The sequence below is a fragment of the Chenopodium quinoa genome, unplaced genomic scaffold (genome assembly GCF_001683475.1).
Source record: "Chenopodium quinoa cultivar QQ74 unplaced genomic scaffold, ASM168347v1, whole genome shotgun sequence".
In the NCBI taxonomy this organism is placed as follows: domain Eukaryota; kingdom Viridiplantae; phylum Streptophyta; class Magnoliopsida; order Caryophyllales; family Amaranthaceae; genus Chenopodium; species Chenopodium quinoa.
In genome coordinates this window covers 97,806-117,703 of record NW_018744855.1, presented here as the reverse complement: position 1 = coordinate 117,703, position 19,898 = coordinate 97,806, and the positions used below count along the sequence as shown (strand labels likewise).

Below are 19,898 nucleotides of genomic sequence, written 5' to 3'. Positions count from 1 at the left end.
AATGTTGCTACGGAGTACTGAGAAACAAGCTTGCAAAAAAAAAAAAAACTGAGAAACAAAGCTCTTATAAATAAAGACTGAGCCTGTTGTCGACTTCTTAAAACATAAAGTGAATATTATTGAGCCAAAATGATAACTTTTGTCAATTTGTCTAGATAGTCATCTCATGGCATTTAGCATACTATAGTTTTGTAAAAGCCACATATTTACTGGTATAAAATTATACTTATATAGACAGTCTGTCTTCTGCTTACTAATTTACTGGTATAAAATTTGGTCCAAAAATACTGTAAGGCCCAATACGATTGTCCAAGTATACTATTAGTGGGCTAAAGCGTAGATATTAGGATAATACTTTTATTAATTGGGCCAACCTACCAAAAGTCCAATCCCATTGCATCGAACCTTCTCTTTGCTACTCTTGTGTCTTTTGTGAGTTGTTTGTAAGTTTAATTTTGTGACCTCGTTCAAATTTGAGATATCCAAAACTTGATAATTATTAAAAAGGTTTTCATTTTACGTATGGTTATGAGATCAGAACCTATAGAGACAATTTAGGGGACAAAATTCTGAATATATAAAAGCCGACGATCCTAATCGAAATTAAATTCAATCCAATTCAAATAAATGATAAGGTCCTTGTCTTTGTAAGGGCTTCCCACTCCATCTGAGGTGGCCCTCTCACCTTCACTATTGAAGATTTTTTGGCATCACAAATTAATGGGGGTAATCTCTTGGGTCCTGGTTTAAGTGTATGACCCACTATAATAACATTACCATATACTTTGAACTTTATAGATTCCAAATTTGTGACCCAAGAGAGTAGTTCAATAAAGTGAAAACATACAAAATACGGCCTCTAAAATGAGAAGGGCTCCATTTTCATTCAATTATAAGTCATACAATGCCACTATGTTACAATTCACAAAAGGCTTCATATTATGGTAAAACATTATATCAAAATTATCATATTATATCATTGTTCATGCTATTCATTCTCTTTACACTAAGAAAAAAGATTAGCTTGAAAACAAAGATGTGTTACGTGTGTCGTACACTAATTGTCTTCATCACTTGTAGATCCGATCATGCCAAGTATATTGCATATATGTACTGCCAATCAAACAACTGTACATCTCTTTTATCAGTTACTAATGTCATACCGTGATTCGCGGAATATATAGACCATAAAGCCAAAAATTGAACTATTGAAGACAAAAATTGTTTGATTGACCTAATGACCTTCATTAAATTGTCTTGCATGTCACAATAAGTACAAATCCTATTTGAAAAAACAAGCAATCATATTTGAATACTCCAATTAAGTTTAATTATTTTAATGGGATAAACCCAATTTCCAACAGTTCATATCTTATTTCTTTATAGCTCAACTTGGTACAAAAATCAAAGAAACTGACCATTATACCTCAAGCCCATAACAGCATAATTTGATTATATTCGCCACATCGAAAACAAACAAAGATGCTAACATGATTGAAGAATCCCACTAAAATATGTCACTTAGATTTGGGATCACTGGATCGAATCAGTTGAATGTCTTGTAATATTCTTAGGTGCCATTATATTTATTATTTTAATTTCTAAATAATAATTTACTTGTATAGAAATAAGACACAATTGAATACTCGTACAGGTAAAACACAACATCAATACGTAATATTCATATATAGGGTTAGGGTAAGACAAAGTACTTAAAAGATTCGTCGTTCTTACATTGTTATGCCATGAGTCTCATGCTAGAATTTACCAAAGGAAACCCGAAAAAGCTTATGATTAAACTCACATTATAGTAGTATTTAGGATTTGGACAGTAGGACATCCATACTTTCCAGCAAACCAAAGCCACAGGTTCTATTACTAGTGGGAATTGTAGGTCTCTCTCCACCCACTTTATTTTTTCTCTTTTGTGGGGTAAAGGGGTTAAGGATTGGGCCAGATTGGGCATATATGAGGTCGGTCGTGAATGATTAAGATCTATAGATGTGAATGTATTCCTAAATATTTGAATAAAAATAAATGCAAAAATTCAACATTAATGACTCGAATGTTAAAGATTTTCTTGCAATTTTGTAGAAGTTTTACAAACATTACAAACCAATTCATCATGTATTCAACTTTGATCAACAAGTGTACTCCCTCCGTCTATTTTTTTTCTCAAACGAATACAAATCAAAAGAACAAATAGAGACGGAGAGAGTACAGAACAACACATGTACTTATCATACAATTACAACATGATTAAATTACCAAATCACACCATCGATCTTACAGAATCAGAACAACAGAATGTAGAAGCTCAGTCACTAACCTTTGTACTTCACAGCTCACACATTATTAAGTACTTCCAAAAAGAAATAAAAAACAAAACTAATCCAAAAATTAAGGATTTTAAACTTGTAGTTTGGCAAATTTATACCTAGAAACAAAGCGATTAACCAAAGCAAGAGCATTACTAGTAAGTTGCGCAACATTATTAACCCTCTTTTGAACAACACCCTTAACTTTCCCACCTTTATTATGTCCATCTGATAAACCATCAACACAAGTACTTTCATCAGTTAACGCAGAACTAACCCAAGTTTGAACATTACTCATATGCCACATAAAATCTTCCCCATTAGTGTACCCTAAATTCGCAAGCTCCTCGAATGACCGTGTTAGTTGATCAACCCCATCACTCATAGTATCGATACAATCTTTAACTGCCTCGAACTCTCTATGTTTGATCCCTTTGGCATTTTTCATTCGTGAAACAAATCGAGCAGCTGATCTGGCCTTAGATAAGCTCACCGCCAACGCGGTTAAGGCTAGTTGGCGGTGGCTTTGGCCTATCTTGCTACCAAAGCCTGATAGGCTGTGGTAGCAAAGAGGAGGGTATCGCGTGGCACGACATGATGATTGTATGAAACTTGAGGGATGTTTATTAGTGTGCTTAGTTGGAGACCTTGGAGGGTGGTGTGCTATGGTTGTGGAGAGTATAGCAAAGAGGGAGGAAAGGATGAGGAAGAGAGTAAATATTGGTTTTTCCATGGTTTATTGGTTTGAATAAGTGTGATATCAACTTTAAGGGGTTTAGGGGTATATAATATGGGAAGATTATCTGGTAAAAAAGTTTGTTTGTCTGTCTATTTTGGCTTCTTTTGTGGACTGTTATTTGTTTAATGTTTCTTTGACAGTATGTAGTGTTAATCAGTTCTGGAGAGTATCTTGGATCAACTTTACTAATTACTACTTGTTACTTGCACTACTTTACTAGGTACAAACTATGTTTCCTAGTATTTTTTTCGTGTCACTAAAATTATTCACAGGGTAAATAATAAATTCAAAACTAGGGATAACAAAAAAAAAAAAAAAAAAAACATTATAAAAGATGAGAACAGAGGAGGGATAGATAAGTAGAGCCCACTAATCCAACGTATGTAGTAATCATATTGTGCAACTTTGCCAGGGTGTGACAGATGAATTTTCTGGAAGTAAAAATGTGTAGTTACTAGTTACAACTTACAAGTTTACAGCTGAATATAGCATGTCATGTTCATGTAATATGGTGCGTCATTACAATATGATACATGAACAAGAACAACTTAAAGTTCTCCACTGTGGGTCCAAATAATAAAGTTTCAAAATGTACTCCGTATTTTTAAAAACTTGTTTTTTTTAAGCTTTTCTTTATTAAAAGGAGTTAAATTGAAATTATTGCTTGGATAGTGTTTGGCTTGTCGGCTCGGTTTCCAACTACCCCATACATAGCCTTTCTGTATTAGTATCGTTGTTGTGTTACTTGTGTATACAGTCATTTTAGATAATTAGCTAGCACGAATGAAGTTGTGAACCAAACAAGTAAGGCCATGTTTTGATCAATAAGTAGAAAAATGGATGGATGCAATTCATAAAAAATGTTAATTGGTCGCAAAATCAAAAGTTAGGTTCAAATGTTTTAGTTAAATTAAACAAATTTTTTGATGAAAGACAATTAAAAACACGTAATCTTAATTATTCATGAAGTGATTTTTCCTAGTATTAAAACATAGAAAAGGTAAGTTTATTTGGCAAATTGATTGACAATCAAGGTGTCTCATGTTATTTGAGATCTTAAATTCTTAATGCAATATACAATATATACAAAATTCCGGATATACATGGATTTAATTGAAATAGTATATTTCATTGACCCCTTTCAAAAAAAAAAAAAAAAAAAAAAAACCCCTTGACCCATTATGAACTATTTAAAATAAATCTCCCAAAAGACCTGTAAAGAGAACTTTTGCAAAAGGCAACAGGCCAATAAGTAGAATAAAAGAATGCATTTGGATAACTGTTTGAAAGATTGTCATGATTCTAGGTAAAGATAATTAGGTGAGTGCTTAGTAGTTAGCATTAGCCATTTTAGGGCACAACCGCACAAGCCTTTGATAAGGTCAAAATTCACTTTAGCTAGCAGTACTACATTATTGGTTATAAGATCAACTATTTTTTAGATGTTAAAAATTACGCTTGAATATGTAACATTTGTAATTTGATGAATAATGCTAAAAAAAAGTAGGAATGAAATATAAGGGAGCCTTAGCTTTCTCTCATATTTCTCTCATATTAAAGGTATGCATCGTTAAAATAACTATTTTTTAATATAGATATTAAAAATATTTTAATATTAAAGGTATGCAAGCACCACCAAATATTTGAAAGTATATGTGGATGATCCACAAAGTGTCTGATATATTTCAAGCTGTATGCCTGCATGCATAGAATTAACATTATGTAATTAGATTATTAACCACAAATATAAAACATTAATTCACAACTACTAACAAAGTTACATGATCAAACTTGTTTATGTACATACGAGATTGTAGTAACAACTCGAATCGTCCACAAGAGGTGATTCCAATCTCTTGAAAGGTACACTGTACATACTTCCTACGAAGTATGTTGTAATTCATTATTCAACTCTTATCGAGCTTGTTTTCTTTCGAGAGACCCTTTAGGTGTATTCCAAACCTACATATATATACAAAGATAAGCAATGCTCATATAAAAATGTATAAAGAGTAACTTTCACTAACATAATTGATAAGGGGCTAGATAATAGAATTGCATACATATTGTCTTCTTACTTTGAAGGGATAATAATATTGTTCGAGTTAAGAAATTTCTTATTGTGTTAGCTAAGTTGTTATATGAAGTACTATTTATTGTAAGATATTGTAAATGGAGAAATGCAAGAGGATATTAGACAAACCCGACTTGTATAATAGAAAAGGTCAGCTTCATATTGATCAAATGATATGCCATCGCCCAGGATCTTGTACGAAAGGTGGTTCATAATGAACTTTATATCAAAATACATATTCCTAGATGTTGGATGATATGTCACAACCATTAACAACAATCTTTGACAAAGTATAATAATCATAAGGGATAATTGTGATTATCTTGAATAATTGTTTATGAACATACATAATTGACACAAACAAAGAACATCAAAACGAAAAACAATTTCACTATACGAGTCTACGGAGGAGCAACGTACCCTGATTTAAGCAGTTCAGAATCCGGCGACACGAAGAGCAAGTTAAAAGATTCAGTGGTTTCTGTTGTTCTAGCTGTAATGTTAGTTTTTTTTTTGGGGTGAGAATCGATCTCAGGATCTCCTGGAGCCGGGAGGGAAGCTCTAACCACCTAAGTTATCCCTCGCTCTCTCTAATGTTAGTGTTATAAAAATTAAATTAAATACTCCTTTTGTTGACGATTAATAAGGACGGAGTATATTAGATTGTTCATCCAAATCAGAAAATAAAATTTAAAAAAAAAAAATGAAAATAGAAGTTATAAATGTTTTGCACAGATAGATGAAAAGCCGTTGCCCAATTTATGTACATAGTAAAACAGTATCCTTGTTCTTGCAATCTCTGAAAATTGATTGTGATATCTTGCAAGATAATTGCACACATGATCATTGATTCAAGATACTCCCGAAATTCAAGTCATCAATAATATTAATTTAGCTTTACACCAAAATTTTGTGAAAATTTTGAATTTACATAGCCTCAGCTTGAAATGCTAAACTATATACCCCATATATTAGATGATCGAAGAAGAATGCTCTTGCAATTCACTGAAATTCTATACTGTTACATATTTGATAACAGATGCGCGAAGCTTCTCCATGTATTCTGCAGCTTGCTTCTGTAAAGAAAATCAGAATCAGCTTTGTTAGCTTGCAAAATCTTATTCAAGCAGGGATCGATTGATAAAATAAACATTATTCCTATGGACTGGACTATAGTCCAATCTTGAGCCAACTTTGTGACATTTTGGGTCTTTTTTACACTTGGGCATTAGACTTTTGTGCTCCCAATAATAAGATCAGCTACTTTTACTTACATCAGCAATCAAACTAGTCTTTTTAGGTCCATGAAGTTGGTGACTTGGTGGACAGGTCCAAGTCGGTCCGTGCTCAGCCTATACTGGCCCTTTGGCCACTTCTAGGTGAAGTGCACTACCATCTAACATTACCAAGAATCAATCAGTAGGATGCCTCAACATAGAACAAAGTTCAGAATCCTATAACCTCAGCTGTTCTGGTACTGCAGTTTTTTTCTGTCACCAAAATTCAGTTTCTGATCCTAAACTTTTCCTTACCAAAGTAACTTCCCTGCATAACTCATACTAGAGAATCCCAGCTAATATCTCTTCAAAAAAGTGTGATCAAATGAGAATCACCCTCATGATGTTCTCGGAAAATGGCTAGGCAAATCGATCATGTTTAATATATCTACTCATTATCTTATAAGCTAGACTCTAACCAATGTAGCTTGTCCTGTTATATAAACACCACTAATGAATTTTAGCAGAATGACTAGGCTCATACCTGATCACTTCGATGTGCACTTGCTATGTTCTCATCAAGTAGTGTCACCAAAGAAATATTCAGCTCATTATGCTCAACCATCTCCAATAACTGCACAGCAAGGACAGTGACATATGAATCCGTATGACCAAATAGAAGATTTTACATTAAAGAGGGGTTTCATTCAGAAATGTGTCAAAAGTATACTCCGTAGTACATACAGTAGAGTTTACGTCCTTGGAGGTGAAGATTTTTGTAAGACTTTGCTTAGCTTTAACAAGGTCACTCTGCAATTTATCATATGCCTCTGCATAACAGCGAAGGACCTAAACAAATGAGCTTAACGTGGAAAGGACTATCGAAAAATCATCTAAGGTTAACATTAACAGACCGGTTGCTTCTGAAAGAGCCTTTTGCAATGCCTCCAATTCAATCAATCTGTCCTCCATTTCCTGCAGAAATAAGTAAAGAATAGTACATCATACTTAATTTTGATGCCAACTACAGTATCAAGTATACAGTATAAAATTTATTCAAAAAAGCACCTCAGTTTTAGCCATAGCAAAACGAAGCTGGCCTATTTCAGATTGTAATTGTCTGAAAAATCCATCATTTAACCTGCAAATTCAGCAAGAAATAGTATTGTTGTTATATCTTAATGTGAAACATCTTCTTATAGAGTGAGCAAGCAATTTACAATATAAAACAACTTAGACCCTCAATAGGTTGGAGCTCAAAATGCTCACTTCAAATAGGCTCAAAATAGCTAAAAGTTTCTCTATATAGGATAACAAGGTGGTAGTTTTCCGAACATCCTAATATAGTACTCCATGTAACATTTTTATTCACAACGAAAAGAGTATATTTTCCTTAAATTTACATTTCACAAGTCACTTTCCTTGAGATAAATAGAAATCCAACATAAACATCATAAGTAACATATATCAACATGGAAGTTGTAACATAATAACATATTAAAAAAAAAAAAAAACAACTTCAACCAATAACAAAATTCATAGAGAAGTTACCTTGGCCTCAATCTAGCAATCTCAAATTCAATCTCCTGAGCCTCAGTATCAAGAAAATACTCAATCAACTCCGAATCCGTATCCGGAATAACCCGAGACTGAAATCCAAAATCCAACCCAATCCAACAATCATAAAACAAATAAAAAAATCAAACAAAATAGAAAAAAACTTGAAATAAGTAGTACTCCGTATTAGTAAGTAAATAATAACCTGACGAAGAGCTTCTCGACGTTCTTTTTCTTCTCTTAAATGACGTTCGTAATCAACTTTAGCATCAGCATCTTTTTCAAACCGACGTTTGAATTCCAACTTGTCTATATGCCCTGTTTGTGCCGGTGTTTTGAACACCCCTTCTGGATCCTTCCTTTCCAAAAATAAAATAAAATCACTCTTTCAAATTTTAACGAAAACATGTGCCAATTGGTGTAATTAATGCTCGACTATACTTAATATGTATATTTTGAAGTTTTAACAAACTACATTTATGACCCTTAAGGTTGTATATATCATTTTCCAAAATCCGAAACAAATTAAAAGCGGAGAGAAAAGGAGAAGAAGAGTTTACCCAAACACAACAAATTTTGGGTCTTGAAGGTACTTTGATTGAGTTAGGGATTGAGCGTAAGTGAGCAACTCCGAAGCTCAGAGCAGCCATTGATGATGATGATGATGATGATGAAAAAAGATTGGTTTCTTTGTTATCTAACGGATAGACTTTTTCTTATCCTTTCTAAATTTAGCTATAAATAAAACTACCACAGATATTTTTTGGACGGGCCTAGCCCAATAAGGATTTGACTGGGCCTAAATATGGCCGACTTTGTGGGCTATGACGTTAAGTTGGGCAAATTATAAGATGTACCATGGTGCATATAGTTATATGTGAACCACCAAAACCTGACTTTACTTAGCGCAGCCTCTATTCCACTCATTTATTAGATGTAGGGAGAAAATAATCATTTTATATTTTTTTTCCTCTCAAGTAATCTCTAATAACAACAGTGCATTAATTTAACTTAAAATACATTGAATTGACAATGGGTAATGATTTTTACATTAGCCTCTTCGAATTTGATAAGAATCATACGAATCTATTATGTGTAGAATCAATAAAATCACTTTTTATCCTTCAAAAAAAATAAAATAAAATAAAACCACTTTTTTATATTTCGTTCAAATTGTATGAAATGATTGAGCCCATTTCGTGTGTCACCTAACTTCATCCAATTCGTGTTCATATTCATTAGATCTCGGAATATTGTTCGCTAATTGATTGTGTAAGTAATTCGAATAAACAAAGGTATAAATTTCTGGAAATTAGGTGTGGAAGGTGGAAAGGAAAACAGACAAAAATGTCGTGAAGATGATTTTAGCTTAGAAGGGTATTTATGGTATTTAGGAGGGGTGTATAGTAGTAACTAGAGGTTGCGTTTAGCAATCATGATTAAAATATACTCTCTCTTCTCTTTTCTCCTCTACTTTCCTAATTTCTGATTTTTCTCTCTTTTATTTTCTCTTTCCTCTGTTTTCTCTCTATTTTATTTTTTCTTTCTCTTGAATTTGTTCATCATCCTTTTAATTGAATTCCTTCATATTGTTGATCATCATAGGTGTAATAATTCCTTCATAACAATAGATTAAATTCAAATTTTATTTTCTTAAACCTTCAATTTAAAGCTTTGTTAATGGAGTTTTTACAATGAAGTAGTGAAGCTAAAAATGGCGGCGACGTCGAATAGAAGGTGGTTAAGATGATGGTGTGATTATTTTTAGATGAAATTTCATTATCTAAATCAGCATGGCTAGCTTTGAGTTTCGAAATATGTAGCTTTCATATTCTTATGTTTTTTTTTTGTGATAATTGTGTATTTTTGTTATGAACAATTATGTATTTGATTATATTTTAGCATTTTGAACATTTTAAGTTAAAAATATGAACGTATGATACGTTTTTTTGTAAATACATAACATGTATTTTTGAAATTACGAACATCTTTATTATAATTTTGAACATGCGATACATTACTTATAAACTTATTTTTGTTTTAGATTATGTATTTTTAATTTTATTAAAAAATTTGGCATTCTCTACTTTATGATTTATAAATCTGAACATTTGGAAAGTGTAGAATTTTTTGAAGGGTGTTCATTGGTTTGTGGTTGGGTTCAAAAGTTTTTGTAGGGGGTTCAGATGTTATTCTACGGTGTTTAGTGGTTTGTGTTTAGAAGTTTTTGTAGGGGGTTCAGATGTTATTTTAGGGTGTTCAGTGGTTTGTGATTGGGGTTCAGAAGTTTTTGTAGGAAGTTCAAAGGTTTTTGTAGGGTGTTCAGTGGTTTATGATTGGGTTCAGAAGTTTTTGTAAGGGATTAGAAGTTTTTTAAGGGAGTTTAGTGGTTTGTGGTTGGGGTTCAGAAGTTTTGTAGAGGGTTTAGAGTTTTTTGTATGGGTGTTCAGTAGTTTGTGGTTGGGGTTCAAAAGTTTTTTTGTTTTTTTTGGAGGGGGGGGGGGGGGGGGGAGGGGTTTAGAGGCTTTTGAAGGGTGTTCAGTGGTTTGTGGTTGGGGTTAAGTGGTTTTCGTAAGGGGTTCAGAGGGTTTTGAATGGTGTTTAGTAGTTTGTGGTTGGGGTTCAGAAGTTTTTGTAGGGGGTTCAAAGGTTTTTGAAGGGTGGTTAGTGGTTTGTGGTTGGAGTTCAGAATTTTTTGTAGGGGGGTCAGAGGTTTTTTAGTAGGGTGTTCAGTGGTTTGTGGTTGTGGTTCAGAAGTTTTTGTAGGGACTTCAGAGGTTTTTGTAAGGTGTTCAATAGTTTATGGTCTAGGTTTAGAAGTTTTTATAGGGGGTTTAGAGGTTTTTTAAGGGTGTTAAGTGATTTGTGGTTAGGATTTAAAAGTTTTTTTAGGGGGTTCAGAGATTTTTCTAAAATGTTCAGTAGTTTATGATTGGGATTCAGAGGTTTTTGTAGGGGTTGATCAGAAGTTTTTTAAGGGTGTTCAGTGGTTTGTGGTTGGGGTTTAAAAGTTTTGTACCAGGTTTAGAGGTTTTTGTAAGTGTTCAGTGATTTATAATTGGGGTTCAGAAGTTTTTAACAATTGTTTTTTTCTTAGATACATCATCTAATTTCTTCTTTTTTGGTATTCTGACGTTGAACATTAGACTAATTGTACTGTTAAAAAATTTTAGGGTTTAAGTTAGTATTCAATTCTAAAAATTAACAATTTCAAATCGAATTGCGAATTTAAACAATAAATTGCTTACACATCTTCATCCTCTTCAATAGAAGCACATAATTTTGATTTTCTACCAAAAAAAATTATAAAAAAATAAATTTTAAAGAGTCAAAGAGTCAATTATATAGTAGAATATAGTTTTAATTTTACAATTTGTTGAATTATATTAGCAAATTTAACATAAATGTAGGAAAATCAAAAAAGTTTAAGTGATGGTTACCTTTTTAAAGGTGTTTTTGTGTGTTTTTTTTTTGTCTTTTGTTATGGTAGATAAGTAGATTGCCGTTTTTAGAGAAAGAAAAATGGTGAGAGGAGAGAGAAAATACAAAAGAATTAATTGAGAAAGGTTTTTAATTTATGGGAGGAGAGAGAAATTTTTTAAAATAAAATAAAAATAGATATGACATTTTTTTTAAAACTTAAATTGATATGACAATTGGTCAGAGGATGAACTAATATTCTTAAAAATAATTAATAAAAAAAAATTTGTGGGCTTCTTTTGTCTGGGCTCCCCCTGTTGGGCACAGATTGGTCCAAGTGCACATATTTCTAGGTACACCATGATGCACATAATACTAATTGGCTAAGTTGAGGCTTTGTTGATACTTGATATGGGTGTATTGAAGGGAAGAGTCAATGATAAGGTCGATAATTCCTGATGACCCTAATAGGTTAACGTTGACAAACCATCTTTTATTAAAACTGCATTGAGATTTAAAAGGAAATTTTGTGTAAAACTACTCAAAAAATAAAATGGTTTATAAATCTAATCTAATATATATAATAAAGTAGGCAATTTTCGGGAGCATTTGACGCGCCACATAAGAAAAGGTATTATTTTGACCAATGAAATTTTAGATTAATAATTTATTTTAAAATTAAAAAATTCACTCGCCACCTAAGAAAAAGTGACGAATAAGATTTAAGAATTTAACCACCTAGGTAAAAATACGAATAGTGAAAAATTAAAATTTAAATTATTTAAAAAACTAATAATTATCTTTTTTTTACATATATGGATGTAAATCTTTGATCGTAAATATCTTTAATCTCTCCTTAGCACATATTATAAAAATTAGATATTAAAAATGTACTCATCGAAACGAATAAAACTAAATCTCATATCACTATATTTTTCCTTATATACAAAGAGAAATTTAGAAGATTCCCCCTAATTTTTTTAATAGTTAAAAGATTTTAGATGAGACTAATATTTTGAAACAGAACGAGTATATAAAAAAACGCATTTTCAAAAGACTTATTTTAATCAATAAATAAAATAATTTGTCGTTTATTTTTTATTAAGCAAAATTAAAGAATAAGGTTTGGAATTTTAAATTCAAGCGCCACGTAAAATAAATAAACCTACGAAAGATAACTTTAGTGTTAAATTTTTTTAAAAAAATTATCTTATGATAGTAGGAATTTTATTCAAATATCCGATGAATGATATTCATATAAAAAAATATTAAATTAATCAAAAAGATTTACTAGAACCGTGCATCGCACGGGCTTATATCAAGTAACTATATGTTTTTAAAAATTTTGTTTAAAATTACCCATAAGATAGCAAATGTTTGTCTAACACTACTTATAAACGTTTTTCATCCAATTGAGCCGTTTGTGGGATCCACTCTTACGGTTTCCCATCCATTAACTCCCCTCCTTAGCTATCTCTATCTTCATTTACATTTCCTCCATTTTTACTGCTCTTCTTTTGCTATCTTATGAGTAGTTCTAAACAATATTTTAAAAAAATGGTTAGTTGTTCACAAAACAACTTATCTTTAAGATAGTTCTACACAAAATTTCCTAATTACAATGCATAAAGATAAAAATTAATTTGTTTTGAATTAGTTGTACACTTGACTAACTTATAAGAAGGACAACGGAAAAAATCAAGAGGATGAACATTAGAAATTTTGGGAAAAGAGTGAGATACAAATTGATATTTTTCTAAGAGCAGCCCTATTTACATTTTCGAGAGAACAACCTTACAATTCATGTTTTTTTAATTTTAGGGAAATTCTCATTGGTAGCCTTGTACTTTTGTGTATTTCCATTGGCAACCACTTTTTATACGAATTATCTTTGGTAGCTGTCAACTCTTAAAAAATTACTTCCATAACCTTATTGAGCTAAAATTGTTAGTCGACGGTTAAATTTAACCGAGGTTAGTTTTATAACAATTAAAAAATACTTAACTAAGGTTAGTTATATCATAATTTAATTAATCTTAAAAAAAAATAAAAACAACAACCCTTTCCCTAACCAACCCAGCCACCCCTCCCATCTCCACCTCCACCGACGGCGTTGGTGCCCAAGCTTTCCCTCCCACCAGCGCCCACTTCACGACACCCCGACTTCAATTTTCGACACCCCCAGCCCTAATTCCTGAAAACCCCAGCCCCAATTCCCGAACTCCCAAGCCCCAGCTCCCTCGCGCACCAAATCGGCAAACCCCGCAACACCAGCCAACAAACAACCAAAGTTTTGATCTTTTTGATGATAATGCTGACTGATGGAGATGTTCGATGAGGACGCATGAAGAAGGTTAAATTGGGGTAGATCGTGAGCAGCCAAAGAAGGGAAAGAAAAACATGATTGGTTTGAGGGTTTTCATAGAAAGAGGGAAAGAGAAAAGAGGTGATATCGTGGTGTATAGACCAGGTAATTGTGGTGGATTAGGGGGGATGGGGACACGACTGAGGGTGGGGGAGGGCAGCGGCAGCGACGACGCCGGCAGAGGGGGAGAGGGGACTAGGTGAGGTAGGTGACTGGGCTAATGCGTGGGGGGGGGGGGAGGGATATTCTATTTTTTTTGGTTAAATTAATTAAATTAAAATTTATTCAATTAGATTTTAACACCCACTTAACGGTTTATGTTAAATATGGTTACGTAAGTGAAACGGTTAAGAGTTCGAGGCTACCAAAGGTAATTCATATAAAAAGTGGCTACCAATGAAAATACGCAAAAGTATAAGGCTACCAATGAAAATTTCCCTTAATTTTATTGCATTGTGTATTTACCTACTTCGTATAATTAAATATAATGTCAAATCATTTTGGCATTCAATTTGTGGCTTCACTTTAGAGTTATACTAGATTAGTACTCGTACGATGCACGATTTAGTTAGAAAAAAAAATCAATAAGAGAGTGTAAAACAATTAATCATTAATATGTTTTTGATTAATTGATGTTCACACTTTTATTTATTTTTAAGAATTATTTTTCCAATTTTGAATTTCGAAAGACAAAAATAGGATAAAAAAAATGATGTCATAAGCAAATTGAAGGGAAATTTCTTAATGATAAAATGACATGTGTACACCGATGATTTAAGTGGTTTTTTTTAGTTATAGTTTTAGATTTAATTTGTCACTTGCCCCTTAACCCCTTGTCCCCCTTTCTTCAAGTTAATGTAAGAGTTTTACATGATCAATATATCAATCTCCTTAAAGACACCATTTTAATTACTTTTATGTACGTATTACATTATTTTATTTGTCCATTTTGAAACATTATTTTTTTTTAAAAAAAAGTAGCTTTATTTAGTGCCTAGTGGGAGATTAGGATAAGTGCATATATACGAAATACAAAGCAATGAAGTAAAACAAATAATCCAAGCATGTTCGATCGTGAGCGGCATACTTACCAAAAGAAGAAAGTGTATTCCTAATTTCCTATACATTGACTTATAAATGTATTACATTTTTTTATACACAAATGGTTCAATTCATTTAATAAAAATAAAAAAGTACAACTCCATTTTCTAATTTTAGTAAAAAATCTTAAGTTACTATAAATAATCTTGTTTTAATCTCTATCTTAATTACATAGCCAGCTAGGAAAAAGAGAGCAATGACGACGATGATAATAGTGTTGGTGAGTATAGTAATGTTGTCAATGACAATAATGCCGTCATCAGCAATTTCACCATTTGATGATCCTCCAGGGATACCAATCTGTTGGGTAAAGCTGCAAGATTGCTTTGCAGGGGAAATAGCGTTTCATTTAACTGGGAACATCACATTCAAATCATGCTGCAATAAGGTGATCAAACCACAAATAGCTAATATAACATGCTTTTGTAGTATCAATGACTTCATTCAAACATTTCCTCCTGATCAATCAGCTGATCTTGCCTCCGATTACGACTTTCTTGCTAATAAGGCTCTTCATGATTGTAAAATTGGCTCTACTTTTGATCAACTTTGCAATGGTATGTATGCTAAGCCATGTATCGCCTTTCATATTCTCTTCGTTTTTTAATTTTTCCTTCAAGAGTAAGTAAAGAAAAAGAAAAGAAGCAAATTAATTGATAAATGTATGTCATTCAAACTGTTGCATTATTTAACCTAGTAAATATACTACTTGATCAATAAGTAAGTTAATTAGCCCTATCCAACAACTAATGTACAAGCAATATAATAAACACATTGATAAAAATTTTAACTGATAAAATTATGTTATTTCCTATGCAGGGGTGAGTAAATCCAAGAGTACAGGTAAATCAAGTGAAGAAGGGAAGACGTCAGAATTGGCGAAAAATGGTGCCGCCAAGATTGTATCAGTTATTTATGGTGCACTTTTTGCTTGGATGATGATAATCTCTTTATAATTCAAGGATCATATGTCTTCGCAATTTGGATCAGTTATGCTCATGAACCTTAAGATATTTAATTTTTGAGGGGAAGATCATATGACAAACATAATCCATTAATCCATGGGGCTAGTTAATACAAATGAGGCCCGTTTCGTAATGGACTCACTTAAGTTATAAGGCTCATAATTTATTTTTTTGACCCAGTTATCAAGATTATAATTGGATAGAATCAAGCGCTAATCTATACTCCCTCCGTCCTTTAATACAAATCCTCATTGTAACATTTATTACTCACATAATAAAAAAGAGAAAGATACTTTTAATTTATGGACTGAGTGAGTACTATATTACAAGTCGTTCCTATGGTGCCACGTGACACTCCTCATCACTCAATGTATATGTCACCATGTCAACCAACTTTTTAAATTTATTTTTTGAAAGACATGTCAACCAACTTTTATTAGTATTTTAAATTTCACATAATTAACATTATATATTTCTTTTAAATTAGAGATTATTTAATTTATTTATTACTCACAAGATTTGAAAATAAATACATACTTCCTTTGTTCTTTTTTACTTGACCCGTTTCTTTTATCACGTTGTCAATGCAAAACTTTAACGATCAATAACTTTAATTCTCAATAATTAAAAATTATATATTATGATAGTACTTATTGAGACGAATTCAAAAAAATCTCACATGAATATATGTTTGTCCTTAAATATTATTCACAAAAGACGGTCAAAGAAGGGGTGGTGAATAGTGTAAAAGTCAAAGCGGGTCAAGTAAAAAAGAACGGAGGAAGTATGAGGTAAAAAAATCGTAATTTTTGAGGCAACGCCCGGATCACACACTAGATATACAAACAGTTGAACATTATTATCAAATTAAAGAAGTATAAAGTACAAATTCGATCTTCGACATCGTCCTGGACCAGGGGCGGATCTATTAAGGTGCACAGTGAGTCACGTGACTCACCAACACAAAAAAAAAAAAAAAAACAAAAAAACAAAAAAAAAAAACAAAGAGCCCGCCTCTTTGTTGTTTCTAGTTGAGTTTAGACCACTGTCTATTTTATAAATATCAAAGAGACCGCCTATTAAAATATGAAATAGGCGATCTCTTTGTTGCTGCTATTGTCAAGTACTGAAAATGAATATTTTCTGCGGTACTTTATATTTCATTAAAGAGACCTGTTATGTTAAATAACTGGTCTCTTAAGTTATTTCACTTTTTTTCTTTTCTATTTTTTTTTAATAATTCTTGTTTTTATTTATACTATATTTGTGCAACTAATTTAATATTTTCCCACAAAACTAATTAAGTAAAAAAAATCATAAAGTTAGTTTAATTTAATAGTTTTATAGTACTAGTATGTATTTTTTATGTCTTATTTTTGGATTGAAATTATTTTGGTAAAATATAACTTTTTTTAATATAATTTTTGGATTGAAACAAGTGATTAATTATTAATAGTGACTCATAAGTTCGAAAATCCTGGATCCGCTACTGTCCTGGACACACTAGTTTTCAATTTAATAAGGGGTAGCTTTCAATTACAATTTTGTATCCGTATGTTATATAACAGCTCATTATCTTCAATCGTGCCAACCAATAACTAATCATCTTCAATAATAGTGAGTAGCATTATACACCCCTCCTAACGGAGTATATGCTTATCCTTAATATTAACAAAATATATCCTAAAACCTATGACAAAGAATATAGATTATATATTCTCTATTAGATACAGTACTATAAATAAACTTTTAGATAATAGTCTTGTGCTAGAAATTCATTCATAAAAATGGGTATTGTTAATGTCATGTTGATAGTCGGTTTGGTATGTTTGCCAATGACTATAATGCCCTTGTTCGCGCAAGATGTGATGAGTCCAACCCCTGCTGTTTCAGGGTCATCAGATGCACCAGAGTGCCTAAAGAATATAGGAAAATGCATGGCTAAACAAATCAACCCAAACGATCCATTTGCAGAGATAGACTACTCAAAGTGTTGCTCAGAGTTCAGAACTGGAGTAGCCGATCCAAAGTGTTTCTGTACTATTGAGGATACTTACAAGAATTATACTCCACCTAATATTACTGCTTTTAATGGAACTATTGTTGAACCCCGTAAACCTCCCTTCTCCGAAGTCGAGCTGGAATATAACAAGATTTTTCAGAACTGTAGTATTGACACCACTTTTGCCAAATTGTGCGATGGTATATATATCAATGATGTCCTCTTATCTCTCGTACATGTTTTTATATGTATATTCGTTGATTAGAATTGTCACATATTTCTATATTTTTATTTTGAAATCTTAATATTCTTTCATTCTCATGCAGGTGTAGTGACTAATTCTGAGAGTGAGGCGGGGAGGATGTCCACTAAGATCATATCAGTTGTGGGATTGATTCCTGGTGCACTTTTTGTTTGGATGATCATCATGTCTTAATTAGGGATCATAGTTCAGATTATGTCAAATTCAATTAAACGGCTCAACCTTCTCATTCACATGTAAGGAGTATATATAGTTACAAGAGATATTCTAACCCTAACTATAATAGGAATAAGATAAATACTAACATAATTAGGAAACTAAAGATATTATACAATCTTTCCTAATTATTATCTTAACATCCCCCCTCAAGATGGAACATGTAGATCTCGAATGCCCATCTTGTCAAGTAATAGTTCAAATTGCGCCTTCCCTAAGGCTTTTGTAAAAATATCCGCCAATTGAATCTTCGTAGAAACATACGATGGCTTAATCACTCCTTCTTTAATGGCATCTCTAATAAAATGACAATCTACCTCAATGTGTTTTGTCCTCTCATGAAACACTGGATTATTTGCGATATGAAGCGCCGATTGACTATCACAATACATGTTCATACCTTGTTTATGTTCTACACCCAAGGATCGAAGTATTTGTTTCAAGTGTTTCAACTCACATGTCAACATAGTCATGGACCTATATTCGGCATCTGTGGAACTAGTAGCTACCGTTGGTTGCTTCTTAGTCTTCCAAGACACAGGAGATAACCCAAGAAGGACAAACCAACCTGTCAACGATCTACGAGACAAAGGACAACTCGCCCAATCCGAATCACACCACCCTTCCAACTGAAGACTACTATCCGACCTCAAGAGAATACCTTGACCTGGACACTTCTTCAAATATCTGACCACTCTCAAAGCTGCCTCCCAGTGTTCCTCTTTGGGGCATTGCATAAATTGAGACAAAATATGCACCGAATACGCTAAATCTGGCCTTGTGACTGCCAAGTAAATCAGACGACCAATCAATCGCCTATATTGTTCAACATCTGCAAACTCCTTCCCTTCCGCGAGAGCAAGTTTATGATTTTGTTGCATCGGAAAATCTGTCGGCTTAGCTCCTAGTAGCCCTGTCTCAGAAATAATATCCATAGCATACTTGCGCTGACATACATAGAAACCGTGCTTGCTACGTGCCACTTCTAGCCCTAAAAAATATTTTACGGCTCCTAAATCTTTCATTTTAAAGCATTCACTCAAATATGCCTTAAAATTCTTCAATGCAATTGTATTATTTCCTGCAATTATCATGTCATCCACATAAATCAAGACACTCAACTGTAATCCACCCTTCGAAAAAGTGAATAGAGAATAGTCAGAATATGACTGTTTAAACCCATATTTCTTCAACGCCTTGGACAATTTTTCAAACCAACACCTCGGCGCCTGTTTCAAACCATACAAAGATTTATTCATCTTGCACACTTTTTCAGAATTGTTTTTCTGAAACCCCGGTGGAACTTTCATATAAATCTCTTCTTCTAAATCACCATGTAAGAAAGCGTTATGCAAATCCATTTGATGTACATCCCAGTTTTTAATCGCGGCAACTGCTAGAAAAGTACGTACCGTTGACATTTTTTCTACAGGTGCGAACGTTTCATTATAGTCAATGCCTTCCTCCTGATGATTGCCAAGGATCACCAATCTTGCTTTCAAACGCAACAAATTTCCTGCCTCATCTCTCTTCTCGGTATAAACCCACTTGCTTCCAAGTGCCTTCTTCCCCACCGGAAGATCTTCGAGTGTCCAAGTCCCCTGATCCTCGAGAGCCTTTATTTCCAAGGCCATAGCCTCTCTCCAACCTTCATGTTGCATT

General features: G+C 32.8%; 2 protein-coding genes across 2 annotated transcripts; both read right to left on the bottom strand.

Annotated features, from left to right (window-relative positions):
* Positions 1-2,057: 2,057 nt before the first annotated feature.
* On the bottom strand, positions 2,058-3,152 carry LOC110704599 (pectinesterase inhibitor 9-like). Its single transcript, XM_021882410.1, has one exon. It carries the CDS (start codon positions 3,049-3,051, stop codon positions 2,410-2,412), a length of 642 nt encoding a protein of 213 aa, XP_021738102.1. The 5' UTR covers positions 3,052-3,152; the 3' UTR covers positions 2,058-2,409.
* Positions 3,153-5,977: 2,825 nt separating this feature from the next.
* LOC110704598 lies at positions 5,978-8,626 on the bottom strand. The gene is made up of 8 exons (XM_021882409.1): positions 8,466-8,626; positions 8,111-8,260; positions 7,900-7,997; positions 7,417-7,489; positions 7,263-7,323; positions 7,093-7,178; positions 6,893-6,982; positions 5,978-6,207 (listed from the first exon to the last, which is right to left on the bottom strand). Exons 1-8 carry the CDS (start codon positions 8,553-8,555, stop codon positions 6,145-6,147), a joined length of 711 nt encoding a protein of 236 aa, XP_021738101.1. The 5' UTR covers positions 8,556-8,626; the 3' UTR covers positions 5,978-6,144.
* Positions 8,627-19,898: the final 11,272 nt, after the last annotated feature.